Source organism: Lonchura striata, chromosome 5 (genome assembly GCF_050655825.1).
Source record: "Lonchura striata isolate lonStrDom1 chromosome 5, ASM5065582v1, whole genome shotgun sequence".
NCBI lineage: Eukaryota > Metazoa > Chordata > Aves > Passeriformes > Estrildidae > Lonchura > Lonchura striata.
Genome location: NC_140707.1, coordinates 43,814,419 through 43,840,925, shown reverse-complemented (window position 1 = coordinate 43,840,925; position 26,507 = coordinate 43,814,419). Strand labels below are relative to the sequence as shown.

General features: G+C 33.4%; 1 protein-coding gene across 10 annotated transcripts in view; it reads left to right on the top strand.

Annotated features, from left to right (window-relative positions):
- CDIN1 (CDAN1 interacting nuclease 1) overlaps positions 1-26,507 on the top strand; it is a 121,328-nt gene that overhangs the window by 67,925 nt on the left and 26,896 nt on the right. For 3 of the 10 annotated variants that reach the window (XR_014955599.1, XM_085580403.1, XM_085580402.1), the window contains one exon: positions 17,945-17,999. The exons of 3 other annotated variants lie outside the window; for them this stretch is intronic. Coding sequence is in view for 4 of the 7 variants with exons in the window: in XM_085580403.1 (XP_085436529.1) it covers positions 17,945-17,999 (55 nt within the window). In the remaining 3 variants the exon portion in view is untranslated. 4 more of the 10 variants (XR_014955598.1, XM_085580405.1, XR_014955600.1 and 1 more) reach the window with 3 other exon arrangements.

Genomic DNA, 26,507 nt, shown 5'->3' with positions numbered 1-26,507 from the left:
CAGAGAAGGAGCAGACTATATTTTATTAATATCATCATTTGTATTTGAGTAATTGATATTAAGTATATATTTTCATGCATTGTTCTCTTTAGGTATTGTATGTCATACAGGCATGAAACTGGATTTTCATTATAATTTAATGAATTTATGTAAGCCTCTTTCACTACTAGATTGTTACATCCTGAACTTAAAAAATAGTAAATGAAGCAGTATATGTCTTTGTTTACCTTATTTTTCCCTTATATTTTTCTTAAATATTTTCTTGTCACAGGAAATTCATATGGTTTAGATAGAGTATTTTCAGCTTCCTTCCATATTACTGCAAGGCTTCAGCTCCAGTTCTCCTGGTATTTCTCATTCAGATTAGACAAGCATCTAAGTTTATGTACAATAAGAGCTGACAGCATAGATCCTGCTATTCTTGCCAAAGGCCTGGTTGCACACACTCCACTATGTCAAAGAATGTCAACCCCCCACAGACCTTACCTTTCAGAATTCCTTGTAATTTTTAATTGACATTTACATCTGACATTTTCAATGTATCTTTTAGTGTTGGTTCTTTATCTATCTACTACTAGTTAAAACCAATCCAAAGCAAAAAGAATGCCTTACTGTAAGCTATGATATCATATATTTTTTATTTAACAAGGTCAAGTTGCTGGGCTGTAACTCAAGAATGATCAGCTTCCTCTTCCTTTTTCTAACTCTGGAGGTGCTATTCTAATCCATTTCAAATGACAATTGAAGAGGGTAATAGGCATCTAAAGTGAAATTTAACTCTTTAGTACTAATGAACAAAGCATATTATTGTTACTGTGCATCACACTCAGAAGGAATGCAGAGACTTCAAGGAAATTTTAAGAATACTAATAGGGGCTTTCCTTTGAGTCAGGTACTTGAACATTGAAAGTGAAAATATTCGTACCTGTATACATGCAATCTATGTTAAGACCGTATTATTGTGAATGAAGTAAAACTGTCAAGTATGTAATTTAGCTACATGCTATAGTTGTTGTGCTTCTTTGCCTTCAGAAATCTCAAGTTTTTATTTGGGTTACAATGCTAAAAGCCTAATAAATTAGTTTGAGCATAATTATCCATCTACTAGAAGTTAGAATGAAGGACTACAGTTGATCGTAAATGTCACAAAGCAAAAAAAGTAGAAGCAGCATTTTGTCACAAATAATGCTGCTTTTCTTCTAATTAGTTAATTTACATTTTGCAAATTAAGGGCAAGATTCAGACAGAAGATAATCTAATAGCATATCATAGCTATACTGACCTATATTTGTATATGCCAAATTTAAGTTAATTAGAAATGTAGATGCTGTTTGTTTTATCTGTCAAAAAGCTCATGTTAAAAAAAAAATCTAGACACTCTTTTCCCCCCAACATTTATCATCTAAATAATAGTCTTGCCAAGATGGCAGCCTCATAATAAACTCTTTTCAGTGGAGTGATGGGTAATGAAGCTTGCTTGTGAAGGCAGCGAAAAATGTTGTCTAGCCAAATGTGTGGATATGATGGCTAGAGAATCAGTGGACTTTCTCAGTCATCAATCTTTTTAGTAGCCTCTTACACATCTGAATATTTTGATAGATGATCTAATAATTGAGTTATCTATCTTTCTAACTATCAGAGTTGCATAAAAATTATTCTCACATGCTATTGAATATTATATATATTGAGCATCCAGTAAATTTTTCAAAAAAGGTCCAAGAGGTGGAGGAATTTTGTTTGTCTTAAGCAGCCTTTAATATCTTAAATGATAAATTACTATGTATAGAATACAAAACTGTATGTACTAATATAAGGAAAAAATAAATAATGTCAATAGCTGATTACAGATAGGACTCAGTAAATAAAGCATTTAAAAGCATGGGACTGGTGAGGTTAATGCACAGTCTAAGTAATTTGAAGTACAAAATTAGTAGATTCAGTAGTCCCTGGGCAGTTAATGGACAGGAATCACATTTCCACTCAGTTGCACAAATTCCTTGTGTCTAAATCTTGGCTTAGGGAAAAAGAAATACACTATAGTGTACCACGTTTACATTCAGCGTCTGTGAGAGCTATGAGAGAGTTTCTTTTGATTAAAGATGAGACTGAAATATATATATTGAAACTTCCTACATTTTGTTTATTCTGAGGGATTGTACAATATGGATTCCTCTTTCCACAACACAAGATTCTGCTTCCCTAGAACACTAATCTTGTGTTAATGGAGGCACTGAGGATATTTGGATAAGTTGCATTAAGCACATCATCAGATGTGTCTTCCTACAGATTCTGAGTGGCAGAGCAAAATGCTTGTTGGTGTTAGTGTAATTTTTTTAAATGTTGCATTATATAATTCTTAACTTCAAATGCATTTCTGGTCAGGTGAAAATTATTTTAACAATAAGAAATACATTGTTGCATTAAGAAAATTTTTCATTCAAATATATTTTTTCTGCCTCAGTACCACCAGTTTATGTTCAATTATGTACTTTTGTAGAGACTGTAAAATGTTCCTTCTTGTAAATTCTTGAAAACTGTGTGATGGGGCCTCATTTCTTAAATTATTTTCAGTTTTTTAGTACTCTGTTTGTTTTATAACTACAGCAAGGTATAAACAAGTATGTTTGATGAATTGTTCTCCAGTTAGCAAAGAGGCTTTTCTTTCTCTGTTCAGAACTAGAGTGACTTTCTTGAGGATATCAAGAAGTTTTCAGTCATTTCAGAATTTTAATGGAAAAGTATAAGAGGGATTTTTTCTTTGTAGTTACTACCTCTTTATAGGAGTATGAGAAAGATGCATTTTAAGGACTTGCATGTTGCCAAAATTTGACAGCACTTTGAGAAAGTATCATTGAACCTCATGGGACCTTGCCCCTGCATATGGATCTGCAAACAACAAACCTTGGGCTGTCTCAGTGGCTGTAACTCTCACTGTGGTTGTGACTCTCATGCTCAATAAGCAAAATTCTTGATGTTTATTAGTTCTTCCTAAACATGCATAATTAGTTGGATAAATTTGGGTACACATAAAGCAAGACACTGAAGTAAGATGACTTGAGTATCAAAAACGTAAAAATTTCCAATAAAATTTGGCTCTGAAGTTCCACATTTATCTTGCAATATTGCATCCCATTTGAGTAGTCTATATTTTTGTCTTCAGTAATATTTAGATTGATTTTATGCGGTTTTATGTGACATAAGATGTTACAGAAGTATAATTTAAACCTAAGGCATTAGAAAATAAGTTACAAAAAAACCCCTTACATTATTCTGTTTTATTACTTGTTGAATTTTAATAGAAGAAAGCTGAAATTGCTTCTGAATGTATAAATTCATAAGCAATTAACTGGAGTTTATCAACATCAGTGTTACATGGTTTCTTCTGCCCTTTAGTAAATTGGCAGTTATTCTAGTTAGCATTTGTAGCATTTCTGCTAGAGAATATATCAAGCTCCTAAGCATACACAGTGTGTTATATACACTTACGTATATGTTTGTGTGTATACTTTATGAATGTTTAGATCTTTATTTAGGAAAAAGGTCTTCATTCCCCTCTCTTAATCTAAATAGTAAGCATCTGTGTTCCTTCTTTTCATTTGATTAGCATGTTCTCATCCATCACTAGTCTTTGATATGAACATCAGGAAATCATGTCCTTTTATTTAAATGATAAATGTGCCTTTGTCATGAATACTTATAGACATTCCAAGATTTACATCTGAATTGTCAAAGTGTAACTGCAGGCTTCTCTGTTGTGTGACATTATTAGTGAAATAAAGAACTTTCATATGGGTAGGCCTTAAATATTGACACTGCAAGGCTAAATTAGTTGTGATGCTGCAAAAATTTTTCCTTCATCCACTGTTTTTCTAAGATGTGTTGTTTATCAACAAGACACAATCAGCTGCATTAGAATCTCTGCAGACATTCCTATTTACATGTTCTAAACCTGTCTCTTCATGTTTCATTATTTAGGTCTGATGTCTAGTTAGCTCTTATCAAAACTAATACCATCTGAAGTACCAGGCTTCCAGTAGAAACACAACCAACATAAAAATTTCAGTCTCACTAATATTATTGAAGACAGTATCTCTTTAAACCTCGGCTTTGTTGCAGTGTCTAGATAAATTATATCTTGGAAATTAATTTCAGTGAATGAGTCACTGTACATCTGTAATTATATTCTGTATGTTTTTAAATTTAAAAAATAGCACAAATACAAGTGTTTAGATTAAAGCTCTGGTACTGTTCTTACTATGTCTTGATGCTACTAAGGCAGAATGAGCTACTGTATGGCTGTCTTCATATTGTTGGAATAGTACAGTAAGTTAAAATGTTTTGTTAGAAAAACACCTAGATATGATTTTATAAACTATTTTATCATCTATTTGTAGCTAAATTTGAATATGTCAGGCAAATAGGTAATTTTAGTTCCTACAGAAAGCTGGTGTTCCTTGAAATCTCTAGGTTTTTTACACAGGATAAAACATTTTTTCCTCCTTTTTTTCTGCTCTTTCATTTATTGTATTCTGAATATATATCATGGCTGAATTCATTTAATGTTCTAAGTGCTGAAATGCTGAAATGGAATCTTTGAAATGCATAGTTTCAAGATATTGCTATTTATAATCTTTACAACTCACAAAATAGTTGTGAGAGGAATTTAGTGAGGGATCCCACAAAATTATTTAAGGATCCATGATACCAATCAGTTTATAATTGCAATATTCTGTAATGTCATATATACAATACACTGCAATAACTAGAATTTTTTCAACATTTTGTATTTTTTATGTCAGAAACTTTTACAGCAACATTTCTTGTGTAGTCAAATTTTTTTATTCCAAGCTTGTTTATATTATAAAGTATGTAAAATTAATCATATTACTTTTATCTCTTTTCTTTTGGAAAACTGTTTATTTTAAATTAATTAAAATTACACATATTTCTGTCTTTCTGTAGAAGACTACTTTTGAAAGTATATTCTCATTTAATTGCTCCAAAAGGAGAAATATCTTGGGTCCTTTTCAACCCAGCCCAACAAAGTGAAGTGGTATTTTCTGGCATACGAAGGATGCCTGTGAGTTTTTGAGACACTGAAGCTGTAACCAAACTTGAAGAAGATGATGGCAATGAGTTTCTGTCCAGAGTTAATCAGCTGCAGAATTTGTAAACTGCATATGTGTCAAAGTTGAAAATGTTAGCGCTCTGATAGAAGCTTGAAAAGGTTAGAGCTGATAAAAGCCATCAGCAGTTAAAGAAGGTGATTTATGGGAATGTAATGACACAAAATGCCTCATTTATCACTCATATATAGATAGGTTAAGGTTTCTGTGTCATACTTTAAAAACTTGACCACTTAGAATTGTCAAAATAGGTACTTAATTGCCCATCATACATTTCAGTTCAAATTTCCTTTGCTTGAATTTTGGTGATTTTACTGTTTTGCTTCTCATATGGTTCTTTTTAAAGTCATTCATATTTCATATTTATTTCATATTTGTTTCAAATGGTATGCTCAGTGCTCTGTTAGAACTTTTATTAGGTAAAGCTGTTGATTTGAATGCTGTCCAAATCTTTTGTTGATTTACAATTTCATTCAGCCTAACTGTAAGGAAAATAACTGAAGGTTTCGTTTTCTTCTGTTCTATACCACTAATTCTCATCAAGAGTTTACAGCTTTCTAATTCAATCCTTACATTTCCTCTCCAAACTGAAATATGAGGTTAAAAGTGAATCCATCAACTGGTTTCCAGTTCCAGTCACTTAAGTTACTGTTTATCTCCATGCAAATTAAATTGAATCCAAAACTACCAGTACTGTTAAATGATTCTAAAACAAAATAAAAATGTTAAGAAAAATGCACAGTAGTATGCTATCCTTTTACTGACTTGATGTGAGGATAGCAGCAAGCAAATCCCATGGATTTGTGACTGACTGGTTTTATTTTAACTGTCCATAATTTCATCATAGTGCTGTAAAAAAAGTAAATGCAAACATGGATAAATACTCATTAAGGTGTTATCTATATGGCAATGTTTGTAAAATAAAGCAACTACTCTAAAGACATTGTAATAGTAAAATAGAGGTTCAACTGCCAAAAAAAATGTTTTGATAATAAAGTTTCTAGATTTATTTTTCTTTGCCTATTTACTCTTTTTCAACTATTTCATTCTCCTATTCCCAGATTTTACACAGAAAATTCTGAACAGAATCATTTCAATTTTTAATATTAAAAAACTTACCTTTTTGTTAGCTTTCACAATTTATGGCCCCAGTTGTATAGCATTCTGTTTGTTCAGCGATGACCTTCCAGGTTCGATTTAAAAAGAAGTCGGAAGCATTTGTCATGTCTGCTCGATCTTGTCCAGAGGTACCTATTGTAATTATAAAGGACTAATAAGGTTGTTTATAATATAACAGTCTGACAACCCTAAAAAATCTTCTGGAGAGCAACTTCCCTTTTTTTTTATTTTGTCTTTCTTAAGAGAATAAAACCTCCCTTACCTTCTTGCTGTGTGTTACACTGCATCTTTTTAAATTAAGATGAGAAAGCATAAAGAACTTAAGCCTTTGAAAACTTACTTTAGTTTTAAAATATAAGCTGTATAATTTTCTCATTTGTAATGTTTTTTGGAAATACTCAGTACTAATGTGTCTATAGTAAAGTTGCACCCTATATTTAATTGGTGTATATAGAGGTGATGATGATGTACTTAGAAGCACTGAATTTCTTTCACCATATAACAAAAGAAACCCACTTGTGTTGCAAAAATATGTGCTACATTAATATGGTGATCTCTGTTTCTTAGGAAAAAATCCAAATTAAGACAATCCTATTTATTCTATTATAAACATTAACATACTGTTGTAAGTGGGTGTTATTATAGTGGTATTTTTCATTATATGTCAGGTTTTTTACAATTGACTTATGATCATTTTTCCCTTCCTATGCCTTTGTCTTGCTTCCTCTTTCCTTTTTCCTCCCCCATTTCAGCATCATCCAGCAATACCGCTTCTTTTTATAGACATCTATATAAGGTAAACAAAAACCCAATGGAATTTGAATGTTTGACAGAAATGTTTACCTCTCTTGTATGGTATGTAACAACACTGGAGTATTGTCAGGCTACCATACATCATTTAAATACCCTTAGACAGCAAAGGCAAAATCTTGACAATTCAGTAATCTCATCATGTGATTTCAATACGGCTTTTTTTTTCATATCTACAATTGAGACAAATTTATGTTGTGTGTATTTATGGTTGTTAAACTCAAAATTGTCTCATTTCATTAATTTTTAACATTGTGCTCTCTTAATGACTATGAAGAAATGTATTAAAATGCCTTAATTATAGGGCTAGAAGAAGAGAAAGCACAAGTCTTTTTAGCATATGATCTTTCAATTGCTCACTAAAGGATAAAGAGGGCATTCAAGCGTGGTTTAGATAACTGTCAGCAATAATAAAATGCAAGGTAGTTTGTAGAGCCTTTAAAGACCTTTTGGGGAAATAGATTTAATTAAAAAACAATAAAATGGACTTTTCATTTCAAAGAAATCAAAAATGTTATAAAATTTCAGGATGCTGCTGTATTAAGAGTAATGTATATTTCCAAGAATAAGGAAAAATAACTGAAAATACTCTGCAGACCACAAAGCAGTTGTATCTTTATTTTGTGTGTGTAAATGTATGTCCTTCACCTTTTAAAACACAGACTATGAATAGCATATTAGATATATTTCATGTTTTCTGAACTGTGGGATTTTACCTCTTTTGGTAAAAATTTTGTTTTATCTTTGAATGAAGGTGTTTTTTTTAAAAATATATAAGGTGAACACTTAGCTTCTTAATGTAAAATTACGTTCTCACAATTACCTTCAGAACAACACAATTCCTATACTGGCAGAAGTTCAGTTGCCTGATTCAGAGTCTGTAAGTTCCCATTCATCATAGTTGCCTGTTGTATATACTGTGGAAATACATTTTAAATTATATTTCTGATTTCTGCTTTTTTTCTTTCCACAGAATCAAAAATCACATTTGCTAGTAATGCTTTTGGCTATGCAGTGTGTTGAAAAGTTTATTCAAGCACTTATTCTGCATTATCAAGTTTTACTGCTTCTGGCAAAGAGCAACTTAACTTACATGTGATCAGCAGCAGTTTATAAACAGCATTGACTGCTGTCTTTTTAAAGTTTTTGCACTTTTGCTGTGCAAAAGCCTCATGGTTTCCTGAGGAAATTTTTGTACGTTTTTTCCCCTCACTCTGGTGAGGTTTTAACCAAATTTTTGTAGCGAAGTACCAAACAAATCTGTATGAAAGTTGCCTTTGTGTAGCAAGGTGTTTTACAGAGAAATCAACTTCAACAAAGTGTGTTTTCAGCAAATGCTAAAACTCTCAGTTTTTTAGTTAAAATTGCTGGCCCAAGTACATTATAAAACTCGTTCATCATGAAAATGGGACTTCAGTATTTAGGGTCTTGTTATATCCTCTTGTAAATGTAGTTTGGATTGTTAACTCCTATCAGTATTCACTTTGTCACTGACTATCCCTGTTCTTGGAGCTGGTCATTTTTCTTTGAAGAAAAGTAAGGGGTTTTTTGTCTGCTTGCTCACATACCTTGAACTGAAGCATAAATTAATAGCACAGCCTCTGTAAAATACAGTGGGCATGTTTGAAAGATGTGAAAAAGGTACAAATGTCTGGCACTGTTCTGTACAAAAATGCCTGTTTCCTTCATTGCTGGGTTTCCTGAGGCTTGAGGGCTCAGGAACCAAGATGCAACAGATGCATGCATGGTTAGCTTTGGCAATATTTTTGACAAAGAGGTGCCTCACATCATCTTGTCATCAAAGTCCCTTCTGTTTTCAGCTGGTTGTGTCTATTTCTTTCCACTCATCCCTCCTGGTATGGTAGGACTATTTAGTGTGATAATGTTTCTGTAGAATGTGCTCTACTATAAATATATATACTATATTCTCTAATCTGAAACGGATGGGCTCCTGCAGAATCATTAGTTTTGATCACTTCTCTTGGACATGTAAATTCAATAGAAGCTCAGGTCAAATGTGGAGTCTGCTTCCTTTGCCTTTTTACTAGTATTAATATTGTCTGCTTGCCAAAGTTTCGTGTGGTATTAATTTTGTTGCCATGACTGATACAGAGATGACTGTTTTTCTGTAGTAACTTCTGTAAACTTTGGTAGGCACACAAAGCTCTCACTGAGTAAAACTTACTATCGCACAGTAGTGGTTTTTTCTTTTGTTAAAAGTCACGTTTCCTGTATTTAAAGACCTCTCCTTACTGCTAGCATTTTATTAAAAACAGTAAATTTTCTATATCATTTTACTACATCAAAATGCAACATTCAAGAGAGGAGTGTGCATGATCTGGAATCCTAATCTTCATGTAGGGGAAACTCTAGCTCCTTATGTGTTTGCCCAATAGCACATCTAGCCTCAATACAAGCTGAGGGGTTCATGATGCAAGCAGTAAAGTGGCCAAGGTAGAATAATGGTCTTCATTTATATTGTTATGCCTAATGATTCTTAGTAACTGATTCTCATGCATGTGCCTCCAGACAATGGATAGGGTAAGCTATAACAGCTGTAAATGTAGCTTTGAATCTGTTCCGTTGTTGATCTCATTTGTTCTCTCAAGCAAGTTACTTGTTGCTTTTATATTTAAAATTCACCACCTGATATTGCATAAAAATATTGCAAGGTTAAACTGGTTTTCTTAAAACTCAAGGTAAAAGACACTACAGATAGAGACATAAAAATATGCTCTGTTATGAAAAATTTCTTTACTTGTATCAAAAGTGTAAACCTAAGCACAGGCATTCTCATAATTTTAATTTTCTTAGCACCATTTATAGGGTGTCAAGGAAGAAAAAAAGAATCCAGAAATATTATCTGTGCTTTGGCATGAAACATTATAAAAACTACATTAAGTTCCAGATATTTTTTGGCTGTGTTAAGGAGGTAAAGGACAGGATTCTTGGATAAACACAAAACACGTCAAAGTACCACTCAAATCATTCTTCTCTGTAAAATGTCCAGGGGTACAAGTTCAGAGAGAACAGTCTTTATTCTCACTACTATGGTGCAGACTTCCCCATCTGTAGAAGCTCACTATACTGTCTTTTGTGTCCTGTGTTTTCCTGCTCCTTCTCTGTATAATCATTGTGTGGAGCTCTGAAAATTAATACTCTTAATTTAATTGCCACAAGACCACTAAGATGTAATAGCACTACACTGCTGAGTCTCTGCTCTCTCCTTGACTTTGTTAGACCTTAAATTTAGCATGGATCTGTGGAATTGGCATGGTGGGAGAATCCCCTTCGCATGTCAGGAAATCTCAGGAAAATGTCTGCACTGTAAGGTAGATCTTGCCTCACAGTACATGTATATGTCTGAATTACATAAATTTAACTAAAACATGAAATATAATATAATCTTATAATACTCCTTTTTGTGCATATCAATATGCATATATTTAATGTTTGAACTAACAATAGTTCAAAATTGTGCCTTGCTGTTGATACATTTCCTGTATCACATCTATAAAAGTCTGTCCCTGGATTTGCTATGATACTCAAGTGTGTCTGAAGTGAAACTAGAAAAGATTACTTTTTTTTAAGAACAAAAAATATGAAAATGGTCATTAGCTGCAGAGAAGAAAAGCAAAAGGTGGTAACATTGTGGGATGTTGTTTTACCTGTGAAAAAGTATGCTGTGCTGCATTAGTCTTTTCTATGACATGAGGGAATTTGTGTACAGCATTGCTTTCAGTAGCTCACAATGTTTGTTTTAGAGTATTAGTCAGATTAGTCAGATTTTATCAGAGCCCATTGAGTTTTGCATAATTAAAATTGTAGCAATAGCTAAATGCTATGAAATGTGGAATGCAGAATCTTTGCTTTGCCAAATGTTCTTCTCCAGGGTTTCAAAGAAGGAGCAGGGAAAAGTGGGAGAAGCTTGAAAGTCAAGTCTGATGCTTAAAAATGTTTAAATTTTATTTAAGTCTGTATTTACCTTTTTATAAAATATAAAAGTTAAGAATAATAGATTTTTCTGTTACATTGGTCTCATGCAGCAGCAATAGTAGTATGTGCGTAGTTTGTGCAGTAGTTGCTCATTTTAAAATGCAGAGTTGTAGGATTGCAGTAATGTGTCACTGTAGACTGGTTTCAGTACACCTGCAAGTTAAATGTTTCAGATACATTGGGGAGAAAAGTTGTTTACTAAGTTGTTTATTGTCTAAATGCTACCAAATGCATATAACTGAAAAAAATTATCATTGCATTTCTACATCATGTGGCCATCATGGGTATCTACAGTAAATACACATCTTTTTTTTAGATAGGATTCATCTAACCAGCAGAGATCTAATTCTTTTTGAAGTCAGTGGAAAAACTTGTGCTGTCCTCAGTGCGGGTAAGAATAAAGCTGCTATCAGTACTATCTTCAATCCATGTAATGATTTGGTCCTTTGAGTTAGGTGACTAGATAGAGCATAAGATGGATGATTGTACTGAGAGTAAATTCTAGAAAATCCAAAGAAGAGCCTTGAAGATGAAAAAGGGATTGGAGCATCTTTCATATGAAGATGGGAGACCTCCAGTTGTTTAGTGTGAAGCCCAGGATCAGGAAGGATCTTACTAAGGTCCATAAATATCTGAAGGGAAGAAGTGAAAATTTGGAAACCAGGATTTTCTCAGTGGTGCCCAGTGAGAGGATAGGAGGTAATGGACACAGATTGAGGTGCAGGAAAATTTACTAAAATGTTAGAAAAATATTTTCTCGTTGTGTAAGATTATAGCAGTCTTTTCAGAGAGGTTGTGCAGTCTCCATCCTTGGAGCTATTCAATACCCAACTGGACAAAGTCCTGAGCAATCAGCTGTAGTTCATTCTGTCTAGCAGGGCTAGGCAACCTCTGAAGGTCCTTTTATACCCTTTTTGTTTCTGTGTTATTTTATTTATCATTATTTTTATCTGTATTACTTTTTTTTTTTGAAGTCACAGAAGAATCAATGTTACAATGAGTGGGAGAAAGTGAAATCTAGAGAGCTTTATTCCAGTAGACTGATGATTTTACATTTAATGTTAATTTAACTAGATTAAGAAAGCTCTTCTTACATTGTAAGGATGAAAGAGAAAACTGGGCTGAGGAAAATTAGGAAGATATTTTATCTACCTGTAAATGTACTTCTGAAATCTTAACAGTAGATTACTTAACAATAGATTAGATTATAATTCTACTGAAAGCACAATAAGCACTAAATATCAATACCAAAAACTAAAATAACTTAAACAGTAGGGACATTATGAAGGAATAATATAAGGAAAGTAGGAAGAGGGAGATATTTATAAGCCCTATTGGTCTGGAGTTTGGGGATTAGTTCATAGAAGAGTACACAAATGCATGCCTACAAAGTTAGCAGACAGATCCTAATATGTTAAAGGTTGTAATCTTTTGAAAGAAGTTGGTTGGTTTTCCTGTTGGCCCTCCTATCAACTTTAACCTCCAACCTTCTCCGGCATGTATCACTACAAATAAAACTGCTGAGGTTTGACAAGAGGATATAAAGTCACTAGGCCATCGCACAGAAATCTCTACATGATTTTCTTTTACCTAAAGCTTAAATGAACACTGCCAAAAGTCAGGGGTTTTAATAAGAAGTCATAAACATTCACTCATATCACTTTAGTTTTAATAATTACTGTTTTAGCATAGAAGAGAAGAAATATACATAGTAAATTATGTTTGACAACTGGAATTTTGTGGTTTTGTTATTGGTTGTCTTTAACTATTATGTGAATTGCTGTTCTTCATTTTAATGTATACTTTTTATGCAAGCTGCATATGATACCAATATAAAATGGCATTTGTGTACAGTGTTATAAATGAATTTTTAGCTCTTGATTAAGGCAAACCAGATGACTAAAATAACTTATGTGCTTGTATTTACCAATAATAATAATAATGATCTGTAGTCATCTATTATGATTTTGGCTTTTCTTCTCTGTAGTATTTTGTGTGACTTTACACAAACCCTTTTAGCAACCTAGGCATTTTGCAGGCCATAACTACTAAAAGTTTTTGATAAATTATTCCACTCCTCCAAGCTGCCTGTAGTGTTTTCATTTTGCCAGAGCTTCCACACACAGTATTACTGTGTCACTCAGTGGGTGTTATTGATACATACCATCACTAATAGTATTCATTCTTGTGGTTTCTCTATTTTTATAAGTATTTTATCTCAAACATAGACTGCACCTTCCTTAAACTGTATTATGATCTTAAAATTATATTTCTTTCCAGTTTGAAACCATACCAATTCAAAGTTAGGTTTTCTGTCTTGTAATCTGTTATTTGCATGACAAATTTTATGGTGATATATAATAATTCTGTTGTTTGTAGATTGTAATCTTTTTCACTTACAAATATGTTTCTTTTGGAGCACTTATTTTAAGGGCTGTAGAAACAGTCTCTTCTTTCTGAAGTCCTTCTTTTCTGTGCCCAAGTTCTGTTCCTTGTATAAGCCACTCATATCTCTTTGTCATAGTCCACTTTCCATGATCAGGAAAGTACCACTCTTTATTTGATGAGGTACATACCTGTTCCCTGGTTATGCTTTCTATGGCTTTCCTTCACAATGTAACTAGGAGATACTGGGCAGCACTTTTTTTTTCTTTTCCCATTTAGTTTATGGTGTACCGGTCAGATCTCAGTACATCCCACATCTTGCCATACTGATTATTCCATTTTGCTAAACATTTAATTGGTTTTCATCTATAGTTTGTTGAATATACACTTATTACATAAATGCTTTGCTGTTGTAAATGCACTATGCTATTGTCTGTTATCTGGGCATGTGGTTTTCTTCTGTGCTTTGACTATAACTAAGTGGTCCATAGAAGGAATAACAAGCCTTTTGTATGTCAGTTTACATTCATTATCTATACAGGAATATATTATATATAGGAAACCTGTTAGGCATTTCAATTTTGCAAAAGACAAATACTGATCTACACACTTGTCGTGGTGGAATGCATAGCAAACTGCACATAGATTTCTAGTGCTGCCTGTATCCAGCAGTAGATGCTGTTTATCAAACCAAACAGTATGAACATTTTAGAATTTAGATATTCTTTGAAGATTGAAGACTGATTGAATGGAGTTAAGGGGTAGCTTTTAAAAAGCTGAATATAGTTAGTTACTCCTCTCTCCCAGGATTTTGGATTACAGGAATTAATAATATCAAGAGGAGGATAATTTAACTGAAGATGCATTGGGAGAGAATTTGGTCACACCATCCCTTTCCCCCTGTGAGAATCTTCACCTATTATTTGTATTTTCCTCTGCAATTGAGAAAAATCAGCATGATGTCAATCTGTGTTCCTTTAGTATTCCCCTTAACATTTAAGGCCCATCATCTTAAAAAAGTGAGGCAGGAAGCTGACTGGACAGCTACAGGTGACTACTGCTTGAGGGGAAAGGTGAGTTAGCAATAGTCAAAACATTAGTATCTTCAAGCAAAAATTATTGGCTTACTTTCTTCTTTGAGTCCACCTATATCACATTGAGAAGACTGTTATATAGTAGACTAGCAAACCCAGACTTTAAAAAATTAGCTTTCAGGTATTCAAGGTTTAGCTGGTGCTAGCAGATTCTGATGTTCGCATGTAAACAGTGTCAGCTACCACATTGCTTATCAAAGCACATAGGAAAGTGTTTTCTTCTTCTATAAAGTTACAGGGTGGTTACAATTGACAGGAGACCAACATCTGTCATGGCATTATGAAGGGATTGCCTGTTGTATTAAGCTGTTACACTTTCTCAGTGGAAACTGCTTTTTGGACACTTTCAGTGTAAGAATGTCTTTGCAGTGGGAAAATTACTATAATCTCACCATACTCAGTTACAGCTTCAGGATCATCCTCAAGTAATGTATATAGAAATGGCAGAACCAAAAAATGAGTATAAAGTTATTAATTGAGGAGTGATTAAGATACCATGTGATATCCATAGGAGGTGTTCAGAGAGCTTTGTAGTGGGCACAATAGCAATGATTAGAAGAAGGAATGCTGATCCCTTCATGCATGAAATAGTTTATCCCACTATGGAGCCCAGGAAACTAATAAAGCTTCTGTGGACCAAAGCCATAGAGGCTTAAATTGACCAGATTAAGGCATTTTCTAGAAATGCTTGCCTTTTTCTTTTTTTTTCCATTTTGTTTTGCATTACTTAGGAATAAAGATCAGAAGAAGCAAATAGTAAAAAGAATAATCTCAGTTACTCATCACAGTAGATCAATAATTGTCCTTGCCTTTTAAAAAATTTGATTTTTAACAGTTTAAAAATATGAAACTAGCTAAATTGAGGTTTTTTTCAGTTTTTACAGTGAATTTTAGTGATTCAAGAATGTTTGTGGTACAAGAAATATGGGCATAATATAGTCTGGTACTGATGAGAAACCTGGAAGTAGATAAGTGGAACATAAAGGCAGCTATTGCACATGTGTCTTGATATGGTCTGTAAATGTTTCTACATGAAACACACACATGAGGATTGAAAATTTTCTTCTTTATTAAAATATTTGTACCATTTCCATCTTCCATCTTTTCTAGAAATGCTGTTCTATAGTTCCCTATCAAAAAAACTTCTAACAAAAGTAAATGCCATAAATTTATATACCTTGGAATACTAGACAATATATAAACACTTCTCACATTTCTTTCATGTATGCTATGTATTTTTTCTTTCAAACCATAATTCTGAATATTGGCTCTGTAAATCTTATTATATATTGTTTGTATGAGAATGAAAAAAAAATATTATATGCTGTATAGTTTAAAACTTCACCATTTAGATGCTGATATTTTCCACTGGATGTAAATACCAAGTTTAATGTTCAAATGAGTTAGCCTTTGTTTTAGACTATCAGTATATAACCCCTGGATATTAGTGCCACATAACTGCTTTATCCAATTAGAATGCAAAATCTGATTACAAAAACTTGAAAGAAAACTTCAGTGGGAACTAAATATTTGAATTGCTGTTTCATGTCCTAAAATTAGTAAAGAAAAGGAATTCTTTAGCATTCATAAAGAAGTCTGCGAAGAAATTGGAACAAGAATCAACTTTACTGTTTCCCTGCTTTTTATTACAATTATAAGGAAATTTCTATTTGCTGAAACTTATATGATTAAGTATTCATTATACAAGTTTTCATAAGATTTAACCAAACTAACAAATAGTCATTTTGTGAAACAAGCTGGTGTCATATCTGCCATTCTCATTGAAAAAAAATCAGGCAACAATCTTTCTGCCTTTTGCAGGTATACCCATCTTTTTACCTAAGACAAAATCACAGCATACAAGGATTAAATTTCAGGCTTTCAACATAATTGTTTCCAAGTACAAACACATTATACATGTAAAGCAATGAATAACTTTACTAACTTACATGTTAAAAACATGCAAGCACTGTTTTGGTTTAATATCTTTTATTCAAATCAGGATAACATATTAGCATTTACCATCAAATATTTAAATTCTCATTATCACCTTAATTCAAAAACAAAAAGCCACTTGCAGCCTGTAAGGCCATAGGATAAAATCACAGAAATAGAGGATTAAAAATGCAAAATTCTCATGACACATTCATAGTTTTCACATCTCACACATTTTCCCCCCAATGGTTTATGGCAGAAATAGTTTAACTGAGGTTTTAGTGCTCTTTTTGAGGTAAAGAAAACCCACCTTCAAATATTGTCCTTACCCCTAACTAATACACTTTCTTAAAGAGCAAATCTGTAGAGAAGAAAATAGAAATAATTGTGAAGAAAGCCTTTTGTAATGTTATTTTTTAAAATTCTGTTTTGTTCTGTTACTACCAATGACTTCTGGAATACAGCACCTCTAACGTAGTTGTACATCATACATAATTAAACTATGTCACTGTGATTAAAAGTTTTCAAAAACAAGAAGACTATTTAAACATAATATTACAGTTATGATAACAAAAAAGACTCCAATGTTACATGATGTGAAATATAGTTAGAAGATGGGACTTTTCAAAGAAATCTTTATTTGTCTTGCATAAAAGAGATGTAGACAACATATATTGAAGATGGTATTGTGAGATTTCTGTTTCATTATTTTTGTTCTTTTGAAGCAGACTAGTTACTATCCAGAATGAAAGACACAATTTTGAACAGTTAATTTGGTATTTTATGTCATTACTCTCCTTAAATTTGATTATATTATTTTTATTATGTGTGCATGTGTTTTAAAAAAGATGTCATTCCTCTAAGCAGTATGGATAAAGAATAAATTCTCAACCTGGTTTTTATATTTCATGTTTGGAGATGTTTTGCTTGTGTAGGAAGTGGCTTAGGAATGACCTATTTCCCTCTTCTATTACACATTATCTTTGTTAGTGTTTACTATGTGTATTGAAGCTACACCTAGAAGTCCTAGTAAAATATGCTAGAAATTGCTGTTGAACAGAGTAAGAGATACTTAGTTGTACAGAGTTTAATGTTCATGTATAATACACGAGTCAACAAATGTTTACAGTGTAGTGTAAAGAGGTAGTAAGATAATATTGGTCAGCAAAATATTCACTGATCTGAGTACATCAGAAGCCTGCTAAATTTTTCATGTTTTGACAGCTGAGATATTTAGAGGAAAATAACAGATTGCTTTTGTTAATGCTTTTTGAGAATTATTTGTAACCTTGAGAGGTAATTGGGGATAAAGAATAAAGGTGGTTTGCCAATTCAATGTGGAATTTGACAGCTTGCTGGTGAATGGAGAGAGATGCTGGAAACGTGAAAGGCATATAGGTCTTCTCTGTAACAGTTCTCCACTTTCCAGATACAAAGAAATAAATTACATACTTAAATAGTCACACAATTGTTTTGCAGAGTTGTTTTGGATGGAGATAACAGAGAAGACTGCACTGATCAAATTCATGAAGAGGTACTTTGCTTCTATATTTAGAGGAAATTAATGCTTTTAAGGGAACTCATCTGTGTAGATGAAATGAGAAAGCAGTAAATAATACCCCTGAAGAAAGAATTAGCCAGATTTAAACATTTCAGATATAAGACACATCACAGAGAACTCCAAATGAAAACTGATGAGAGGACTATAGGTGTTTTTAATAGATTAAAATGATAATGATGAAGAAAGAAGGGTGAGAGGAATTAAGCTCCACTTAGCTATGTTAGTAATTACCTAGCTATGGAATACACAGAATAAGTTGTCAGTGTACAGACCCTGGCATTTGTTTGAACTTTCATGAGACATTCCAAGGAGAAGTGGATCTGTGATCCCATATGTTACTGACTTGTGCACCTTGAAAAGGGAAGAACTCAAGTGTGGCTTTAAAAGATCCATTAAAATTGTGGCTCAAAATGTCCTTGTGCCTTTACCAGCAATGAAATTTCCACCACTGTTGGTTTGATAATGAGCACCACATGCTCATAATGAGTTAACTCCCAGAGCATCTGGGACCTGTATTCTAAGTGTAGTGCATCAGCAGAGACACACCTCTTCAAACCCTCTTGCCATGTTCTCAAGTTCATATTTAAAGATTGTACCCATAAATCCAATGCCTATCTGCATTTCACAAGACCTGTGAAAATACACTGAAGGAGTAAGGTAGACGTACTCAGTGAAGTTGTGCTTAATTTAGCATTTCTAAATAAGATTTTCTTGTGTAAGATTTAAAGAAGCTAAGCTCAAAGCCCTTGGGAACTTCCGTGAACAGCTGTAGAAGAGCTCTGGAAAATAATCTACAAGATATGCGATTGCAATTCTAAAACAAAACCCAAATACCCAGCAGCAGGAATGCCATTTTCAGACTGAAGTGTTTCAGAAGCCCTGGGCCTGTGAAGCCTAGACTAAAACAGTACATCAAGTCCAGGGGAGGTTTGCATACCCCTCTGCTTACAATACAGTGATACTAACTTTTTTTTTAATTAAAGTCATAGAAATTTGGTGGTGGAAAACTCAGACAAAAATAATTAAACTGTGTACCTTTGATAATGAAACAATTTAATGTTCTAGTTGTTTCTTATTTTGTAGCAACTCTTTCTTTGCCACATCCAAACTTTAGCTGTGATACCATCATAAGCTGCAACCTGCTAGTTAAATTTATGAGCCTGGAGATTATGTTGGTCATGGAAGATGCAAGAATAGCAAGAGAAATATTCTACCAAAACCATACTGACTGTGGCCAGATTTGGAAGGTAATCATCTTCTCACTATTAGAGGCCTGGTCCGCAGATCACAAGTTTTGTTTCTTTGTTTCCATCCTACATTACAAGTAACTGGTTTTGTTCTTTTCCCCATTCTGACAGTGGTAGTATTAGAACACCATATTATGTATTTGATGGGGAAACACTAGTACTGCCATAGGTTCTAAGGATTTTGGTTTTATTCAAATGTTTTTGATCTAAATCATGGTACTGTTTGACTCTTAGACCTGAAGATAGAATGAGAAACACTCTGCAGTGTTTCAGAACTGAAACAGAAAATAGCTAAGACTCTACTTTGAGATTTAATGAGATAAACCTGATTTCGGAAACTTGTGAAACCTTAAAAAAAGTTAGGGAAGGCAGTACAAGGAGCTTTATATTAAGTTACAGCTGTTACTTTATCCCCTTTGTTTTCTACATTCATAGCATAGACTGCCCAAAGTTTATGGCCTTTATGAAGCTGCAGTTCTGCATATGGAAACAATTCTTCTGGTACCACAGTGCACTCCTCTGGATTTTGATCTTTTCCAGATCAGTAGTTGGTATATGATTTTAAAGGACAATGCAAATTCCATTGACTTAGTCAAAATCCATATGAAGTGTATCTGTGTATCAGGTGTAGTTTCACAGAGAGTTAGTAATAGGTTTTCATTGTTACCTTAGCAAAAGATGTGTGGTGCTTTTGTTTGTCTTACTTGCACATTCATTTTAATGTGTTTTCTCAGTTCTCTTTGGGCTTTGATAGAATTTTTTAACTCAACATGACATACATCTTGATAGTACCAACTCTAAGTTCACTACTTTTACCAGTAAGTCCTATTCACTTGTTTCTCTAGTCAAGATACTTAAAATATTTTTAAAACTTTAAAGTACATGTGGGCTCTGTCATATTGAATATCTAATTTTTCATTTGGAGTTTCTAGGACTGTTTCCAGCTTTTAAATAGGTGTATGTCCTTTACGTACTGTAGAGCATCAGTTCTTAAACTCCTCTTTCTAAATACATACAATGAGGGGGGAAATTGCCTCTTTTTAAGAGGGAAAAAAAATGCCTTCTAATTTTATGATCAGCTTCAACTGGATGTGACATTCTGAAAAGCTCATACTTTGAATAAAAGGGAAGAGAAAAAAAACTTGCGAAAATGCTTACAGATCAGCATTCTTAAATAAGAACTTAAAACATATGACATTATTTTGCATAAATAAAGAAAATTAAATCAGAACAAATCTGGGGAAAGAAGATAAGAAGGAGGTGGAAAAGGAAGGTATTGGGATAGTGGGTATATGAATTCCTCTTTCTGTTGTTAACAGGAATTTAAGCCATTCCTATTACAAAACTCAGATTATGTGTGTGTTGTGAAAACAGCTAGTCTCATTAAATTCAATATAATTGACTCATTTGTTCTGTGTATAATGCAATCTGGCTATTTTATGTGTGTTGGTCTCTGCAGAAGAGGAAAAATTTAGATTTTTTTTTCAGCAGTTACCTGTCTCTTCATGCTTTGCGATGATACTTTCCAAAGCCTGAGCTTAAGACCCCTCTATTTAAAGTTTAAGAACAATACTACTGTTAGTTGTCATATTTCATTTGATTATGGGAGGAAGCAGAAGCACAATTTCTGCATGAAAAATAACATTTTTTCTCCACTTCCAGAAAAATATTAACACAATAAAACGCACAAAATTGTTAGTAACCCAGCAGCCTTTGCAGGGTGCCTGAGCTAGAACAATAAATAGTATGGAAAATTATATTTTTATAATATTCTCTAGATTAAATAGTTGTTTTTCTAGAGACAGTGAGTACTTAGCCACTAATTGCATTGGGCTTGACTTTTACCTCCTTGTGTCAGTGGTTCCTAATGGAAACTTTCCTCCTTTGTGATATCTGGTTTGCAAGGCTTGACTTCAAAACAAGAGGTTCATCTTTTTGTTATTTAGGAATGACTAGGGGCCTCATAACTGAAAAATTCACAAGAAACCTTTTAACACAAAATTCTAAAAGTATCATAGGTGCTAATGCATTTGTGTACTCTGAGATTCACTGTTATTGTCAAAGATTTGTATCAAATTCAACCTGATGATTTTGTTTCAGAGACAAATTCTAAATTTTGTTTTAAAAGTTTAACAAGAACCATTTCATTGGAGTTACACTGTCTCATAAACCTGCTGACCAAAGTATGGTTTCATAATCCATGTATTGGTGACATTGATGCTGAAGGAATCATTGAAACCTGAAGGAAAGTTATACTGCAAACTAAAAACACTCAAACATAAGTGCCCATGCATTACTTTGTTTTTATGTCCTTTGCAAAAAAAACGTTTTGTGCAAAAAATTACATCATCATATTTTAAATATGAAATACAATTAATTTCATTAATCATAAAAGTAACTTAAAGGTTAATATGGTAACATAGTAGTGTATTTTTCAATTACTTTAGGTAAGAACTATGTAATAAAGAGATGACTAATCATCAAAGTGCTGTATGCAAAATAAGTAATGTTACGACAATTTGTGGATGCTATTCAGGACACAGTGATTGGTTTAAGAGCCTAACTTAAGTGACTGCCTTGCTTTCCCATGATTTTTGTACTTAACACATTTATATACATATAATGGAATTTCTGCATGAATATTTCAGAGGTTTTAATAGATGTAATGTTATTAATTGTGTTTAAAATCTGTGTATGATATTACTGAGTGGATGCAACAATTTGGGATGCATATTCTAATGCATCTAGGGTTTTTTTTAAATGTGGATGAAACAGATGTTTAATTCTAAAGATGCAGAATGAACAGAAGTGATTATGGAAAAGGAAATTGTAAGAAACTAAGAGTTTTATTTTTGTCTCTTCCAGGGTGCAACTATTGTGGGTTTGGGTAGAAGAGAAGTTTTGCTTCTTAAGATATGTGAATGCTTCATATGCAATTTTTAACCTGACAGGATAAACTGATTTTCTGGTTTAAATCTGAAGTTATAGGAGATATAACTTCAAAGTGAATAGTGAATCAGAGCTATGTTTATCCCTCTTATATGTCAGAGTTTAAGTGCAATGTTTTATGTATACAGTCATCATGACAGTTAAAAAGGCTATAAAGAAAAGCAATTATATAATTGCTTTAAAGAATTAAGTAGCACACATAAAGGCTTTTAGAAACTACAGAGCAGTTTTAATAATTATATCACCTGAAGTAAAGCTGCAAAATTATGTCCTAATTATTTGCAATGAGTAATTATCTATAAAGTTGTAAGCTTTAAAGATTTTATGAGAGAGTAGGGGAGTTCTTTGATTTTTTTCCCCCACACACACTAAAACAATACCCCATCATTTTCTATTTTAGCAGTTTTCACAACTTAAACATTAAATTCTTATTGTTGCTTTCTGTTATATTAGTAGTGTGTGTTTTGCAATTCTAATCTTCACGTTTTTCTTTCTTTATCACCGAAGCAGGCCTTTTGAAGCCAGGGAATTTTTCATAGCAATATTGACAGTGTACGCATTTGCATGATGACAGCCAAGGAATGGAGCAGTAATTTTTGAAATTGCAGAAGTATTTAGAACACTGATAAAAGCTGAAATATATTTTTGATGGATTGAAGTTAAGCATACATGATTTTTCCTGCTGTCAAAAGGCTCTGAATTTAGTGAATATTTGCCTGCTGTGAGAATGCAAGATTAACATCACAACCATCACCCGGGCACCCAAACCCTGCAATTTAATAGCTTTTTAGGTTCTTTCCTTTTTCTAAACAGCAATTAATCTCATTTTAGTACAATTTTCTCGTTTCTGAAGTCGCTCATTGAATCGCTGTTTTGTTCATATTTGGCTTCAGCTCCTCTGCATAGTCATTAAAGTCCCAATTAATGTCACCTTTAGCTGAAGAGTACTCATTTTTATTGAGAAAATGACAGTTGCTGCCATGAGTAGTGCAGTGTAATATACATTAATTGCCCTGTAACACTGGTAATTACGAGTTTTTCAAGCCTCTCAGTAAACTGTCATGCCTAGACAAGACTGTGCTAAAATAGATTACTCATTAGGGAGACCTGTCCTGTTTTCTGGTGGGTTCTTAGTGTTGGTTTAAAAAAAAACTTGAGTTTGAACAAATAGTTGCCAAAAGCAATTTCCTACAACAACATGTCTGTGTTCGGTTTTCCAGCCATCACTTCAGCCTGCGGTCAGCAAACAGACAGAGTGCTATGGACTCTAGAGATGTCAAGATTTTTATTTAGGTGGATCACAAGGATAAGCTTAGCAATGTGTAATTCAGTGCTTAATATAAATGTTATTAAAGCTGCCTCTTTCAGTGTTGTGTTTGTTACAGGTCTACCTGGCATTTTAGAAGAGCAATCAACATCATCAATATTTTGTCTTCCAAAAGACTTTAGCACAGTGCTCCAGACTGTCCAGGCAGCTGGAATTACTAAACCTGTTCTCAGATAATTCTGTAGAGCAACATCAGGGATTATGTTGTATATTATGTGGAATAATTATCAGATCTTTCAGGAGCTGTGTGGCATTGCAAGATGTATATTTTTAAAAACATAGAAAAAAATATGTGGAAATAATTTGGTTAATATTGTGACCACCTTGGCAAATAAGGCTTTGATGCATATGTTATTAGAAGACCTACCTGCTGATTGACTTCGGAAATAGTGGGAAGCAAGGAATGTATTTCACTGCTTTCTCTTTCTGTTGCTCTCCTATGTTATGTTTGTTTTTAAGGACAAAATAGTCCCTTTTAAAGCTCATTGTGGCATTGAACTGACAATGAAAACCTTTGTTTTATCTTTGTTATAACACCTGCTTTAGGCAATCTGCTCTTTTGTGCTCTCTCTAAATGAATTTTGTCACAGCCTTTCATATTCTTCTGTGGTGATGAGCTAATGAAAGTAGATAGTACAATTTGTGCTGACCAGGTAGCAACTGCCAGCTTGCAGCTGAGAATAGTTCAAATAAATAAATAAATAAATAAAATATAGCGTTATATCACTGATTTATCCATTACATAACATTAATAGTGAGAAACCTTGGTGTGTTTATCTGTTTGTATTGGTGTGCATTTATCGAATTGTTTATGACAAGACTAATTGGGGTAATTGTAGACACTGAAATTACCTGTCAGCTATATGTAACCACACTCCCTTTCTTTCTGACAAATGATGACAACTGAGGGACCCCGTAGCATTACTCATGATGGCTTTTCGAGTGGTAATAAGGACAATAGGGGCCCTGGCTAATTTGACATGGACAGCCTTCACAACAAGAAGCCAGCTAAATGACTTGTCAGTAGGGGAAAGAAGTCAGAAAAGTAATGGAGTCCCCCATGGCGCTCTGACAGGGAGATGAGGCAATTTCAACAGAAAGTGAAAAGGCTTCAGTTTGTCAAGTATTTAGAACAATCAGAGAACAGCTAGAGGCTGGAACCTGACAATAAATTTGTGAACCATGGTAGCAGTTTCATATAGGTCAGTTATTTCATAATGGCTGTGAAGCTTTCAGAGGTTTCTGCTTTCGTAGCATACTTCACATCAGCCAACTGGTGCTTTGTCACCTTAAATTTGTGCTTCACTTTACACAGTAGGAATAATGGTTAAGGTTACAGAGGAATGGCAGTGTAAGACAGCATGATCTGCAGACACCAATCTGTTGAAAAGTAAACAAAGATTTAGATAGCAATACTGTGATTGCATCGATTACAAGCTAGCAGTGTTAACATGTTCTTTATGATTTTGGCCTGCATCCTTTTCATGGATAAGTAAAGTACTTAATTTCTCATGGACAAAACCAATAAAACATAAGCCTCTGATCCTATCCTTTCTCCCATCTGAACAGTTAAAATTTCTTAAGGTTCATTTCCTGATGCTTGTACTTGTATATATTCTGGTTCTATGGTTTTGACACCTGAGACACTGTTACTGATGATACAAAAGAATTGTGATTTTTTTTTGACAGCTCAGCAGAAGGTGATTTTCCAGCGTGTTTTTTAAAATACCACAACCTTTCAGGCATCAATATTAGTTCTCTGTCCCAGTGATAGGAGGTCTTTTTATCTATGGCTTCAGGAGTCTCTTGGATTGGTATTGTTGGTTGAGGGGCTTTTTCATATCAATGGTTCTTACCCATTTATTTTTGTTGAGATAAAAAGTCAAAGTATGATTAAAGCATTGTTTTGGTACCACACTGTGCCTCCTGATGCAGGCTCCTGAATTCTTTAAATGTGTTTAGGAATTGAGGACAGATTTAGTGAGAAATATCAACGTCCTTTTTGGCAGGGATTGTTTTTTTAGTAAATAGGGTTGAATACATCCATTTTACTGTTTTTCTTAAATTCTGATTCCTTCATTTTACCAAATGTTATGATTCTTGAAGATTTTAAAGCTAGTGCAGAGCTTTTTTTTTTCTCTCTTGAATAAGGGTCTTAGAATAGAACCTTTCTGTGCCATATTTAAAAAGTTAAGCCTGCTTTATTGACACATGTCCTGCTCCCCCATCCGTATCCATCACCCTTTCCTCATCCTTTCCACAGTTATGCTCTTTCTCTTTATGCAGTCTTAATCCTCTAAATCCTCCAATTCAGTAAGTATAATAATTCATTTGCTTTCTCCATATATACTTTTGTTTCTCAGGAAACTAAGGAAAAGTTGACCGTTAATTAAATAGACACAGGTACTCAAAAATCGGGAGAAGCATCTTCCAGATAGAAGGAAAAAAACAGCAAAAGTCCCTTTTTCTGGTTGATCCTCCAATAAAAGATGGAGATCGATAAGTTAATGTGTTCTGTTCTTGAGTATCAAGAAGAGAATCTTTTCTTAATGGAAGGTAGTGTGGCTGTTTATTTCTTTAAAATAAAGAAACACTTCATTTAGTTTCTTTAACCCAGCATTGTCATCTTTGGCTAGTCCAAGTTGAACAGTTTACTTCCTACTCAAGTTTCCACATAAGTCTAAAACCTAGGAATGCAAGAGATAGGCATATATATGCCAAAAATGTAGATAGACTGTTACTTTGTAGGTAGTTGAGATGGAAGAAATATATGTATATAGATCCATTTATTGATGAATAATGATACATTATCTGTGAAATAGTGATACATAATCTTCATGGGTACTACAAGCATCTTTTTAATATTATCAAGTGTAAGATCTCAGCACTGATCTGAGATGATGGTAGTAATTAGAAACTGGATCCCTAGGTCTTTCTGTCAACTTTACTGTACTATCA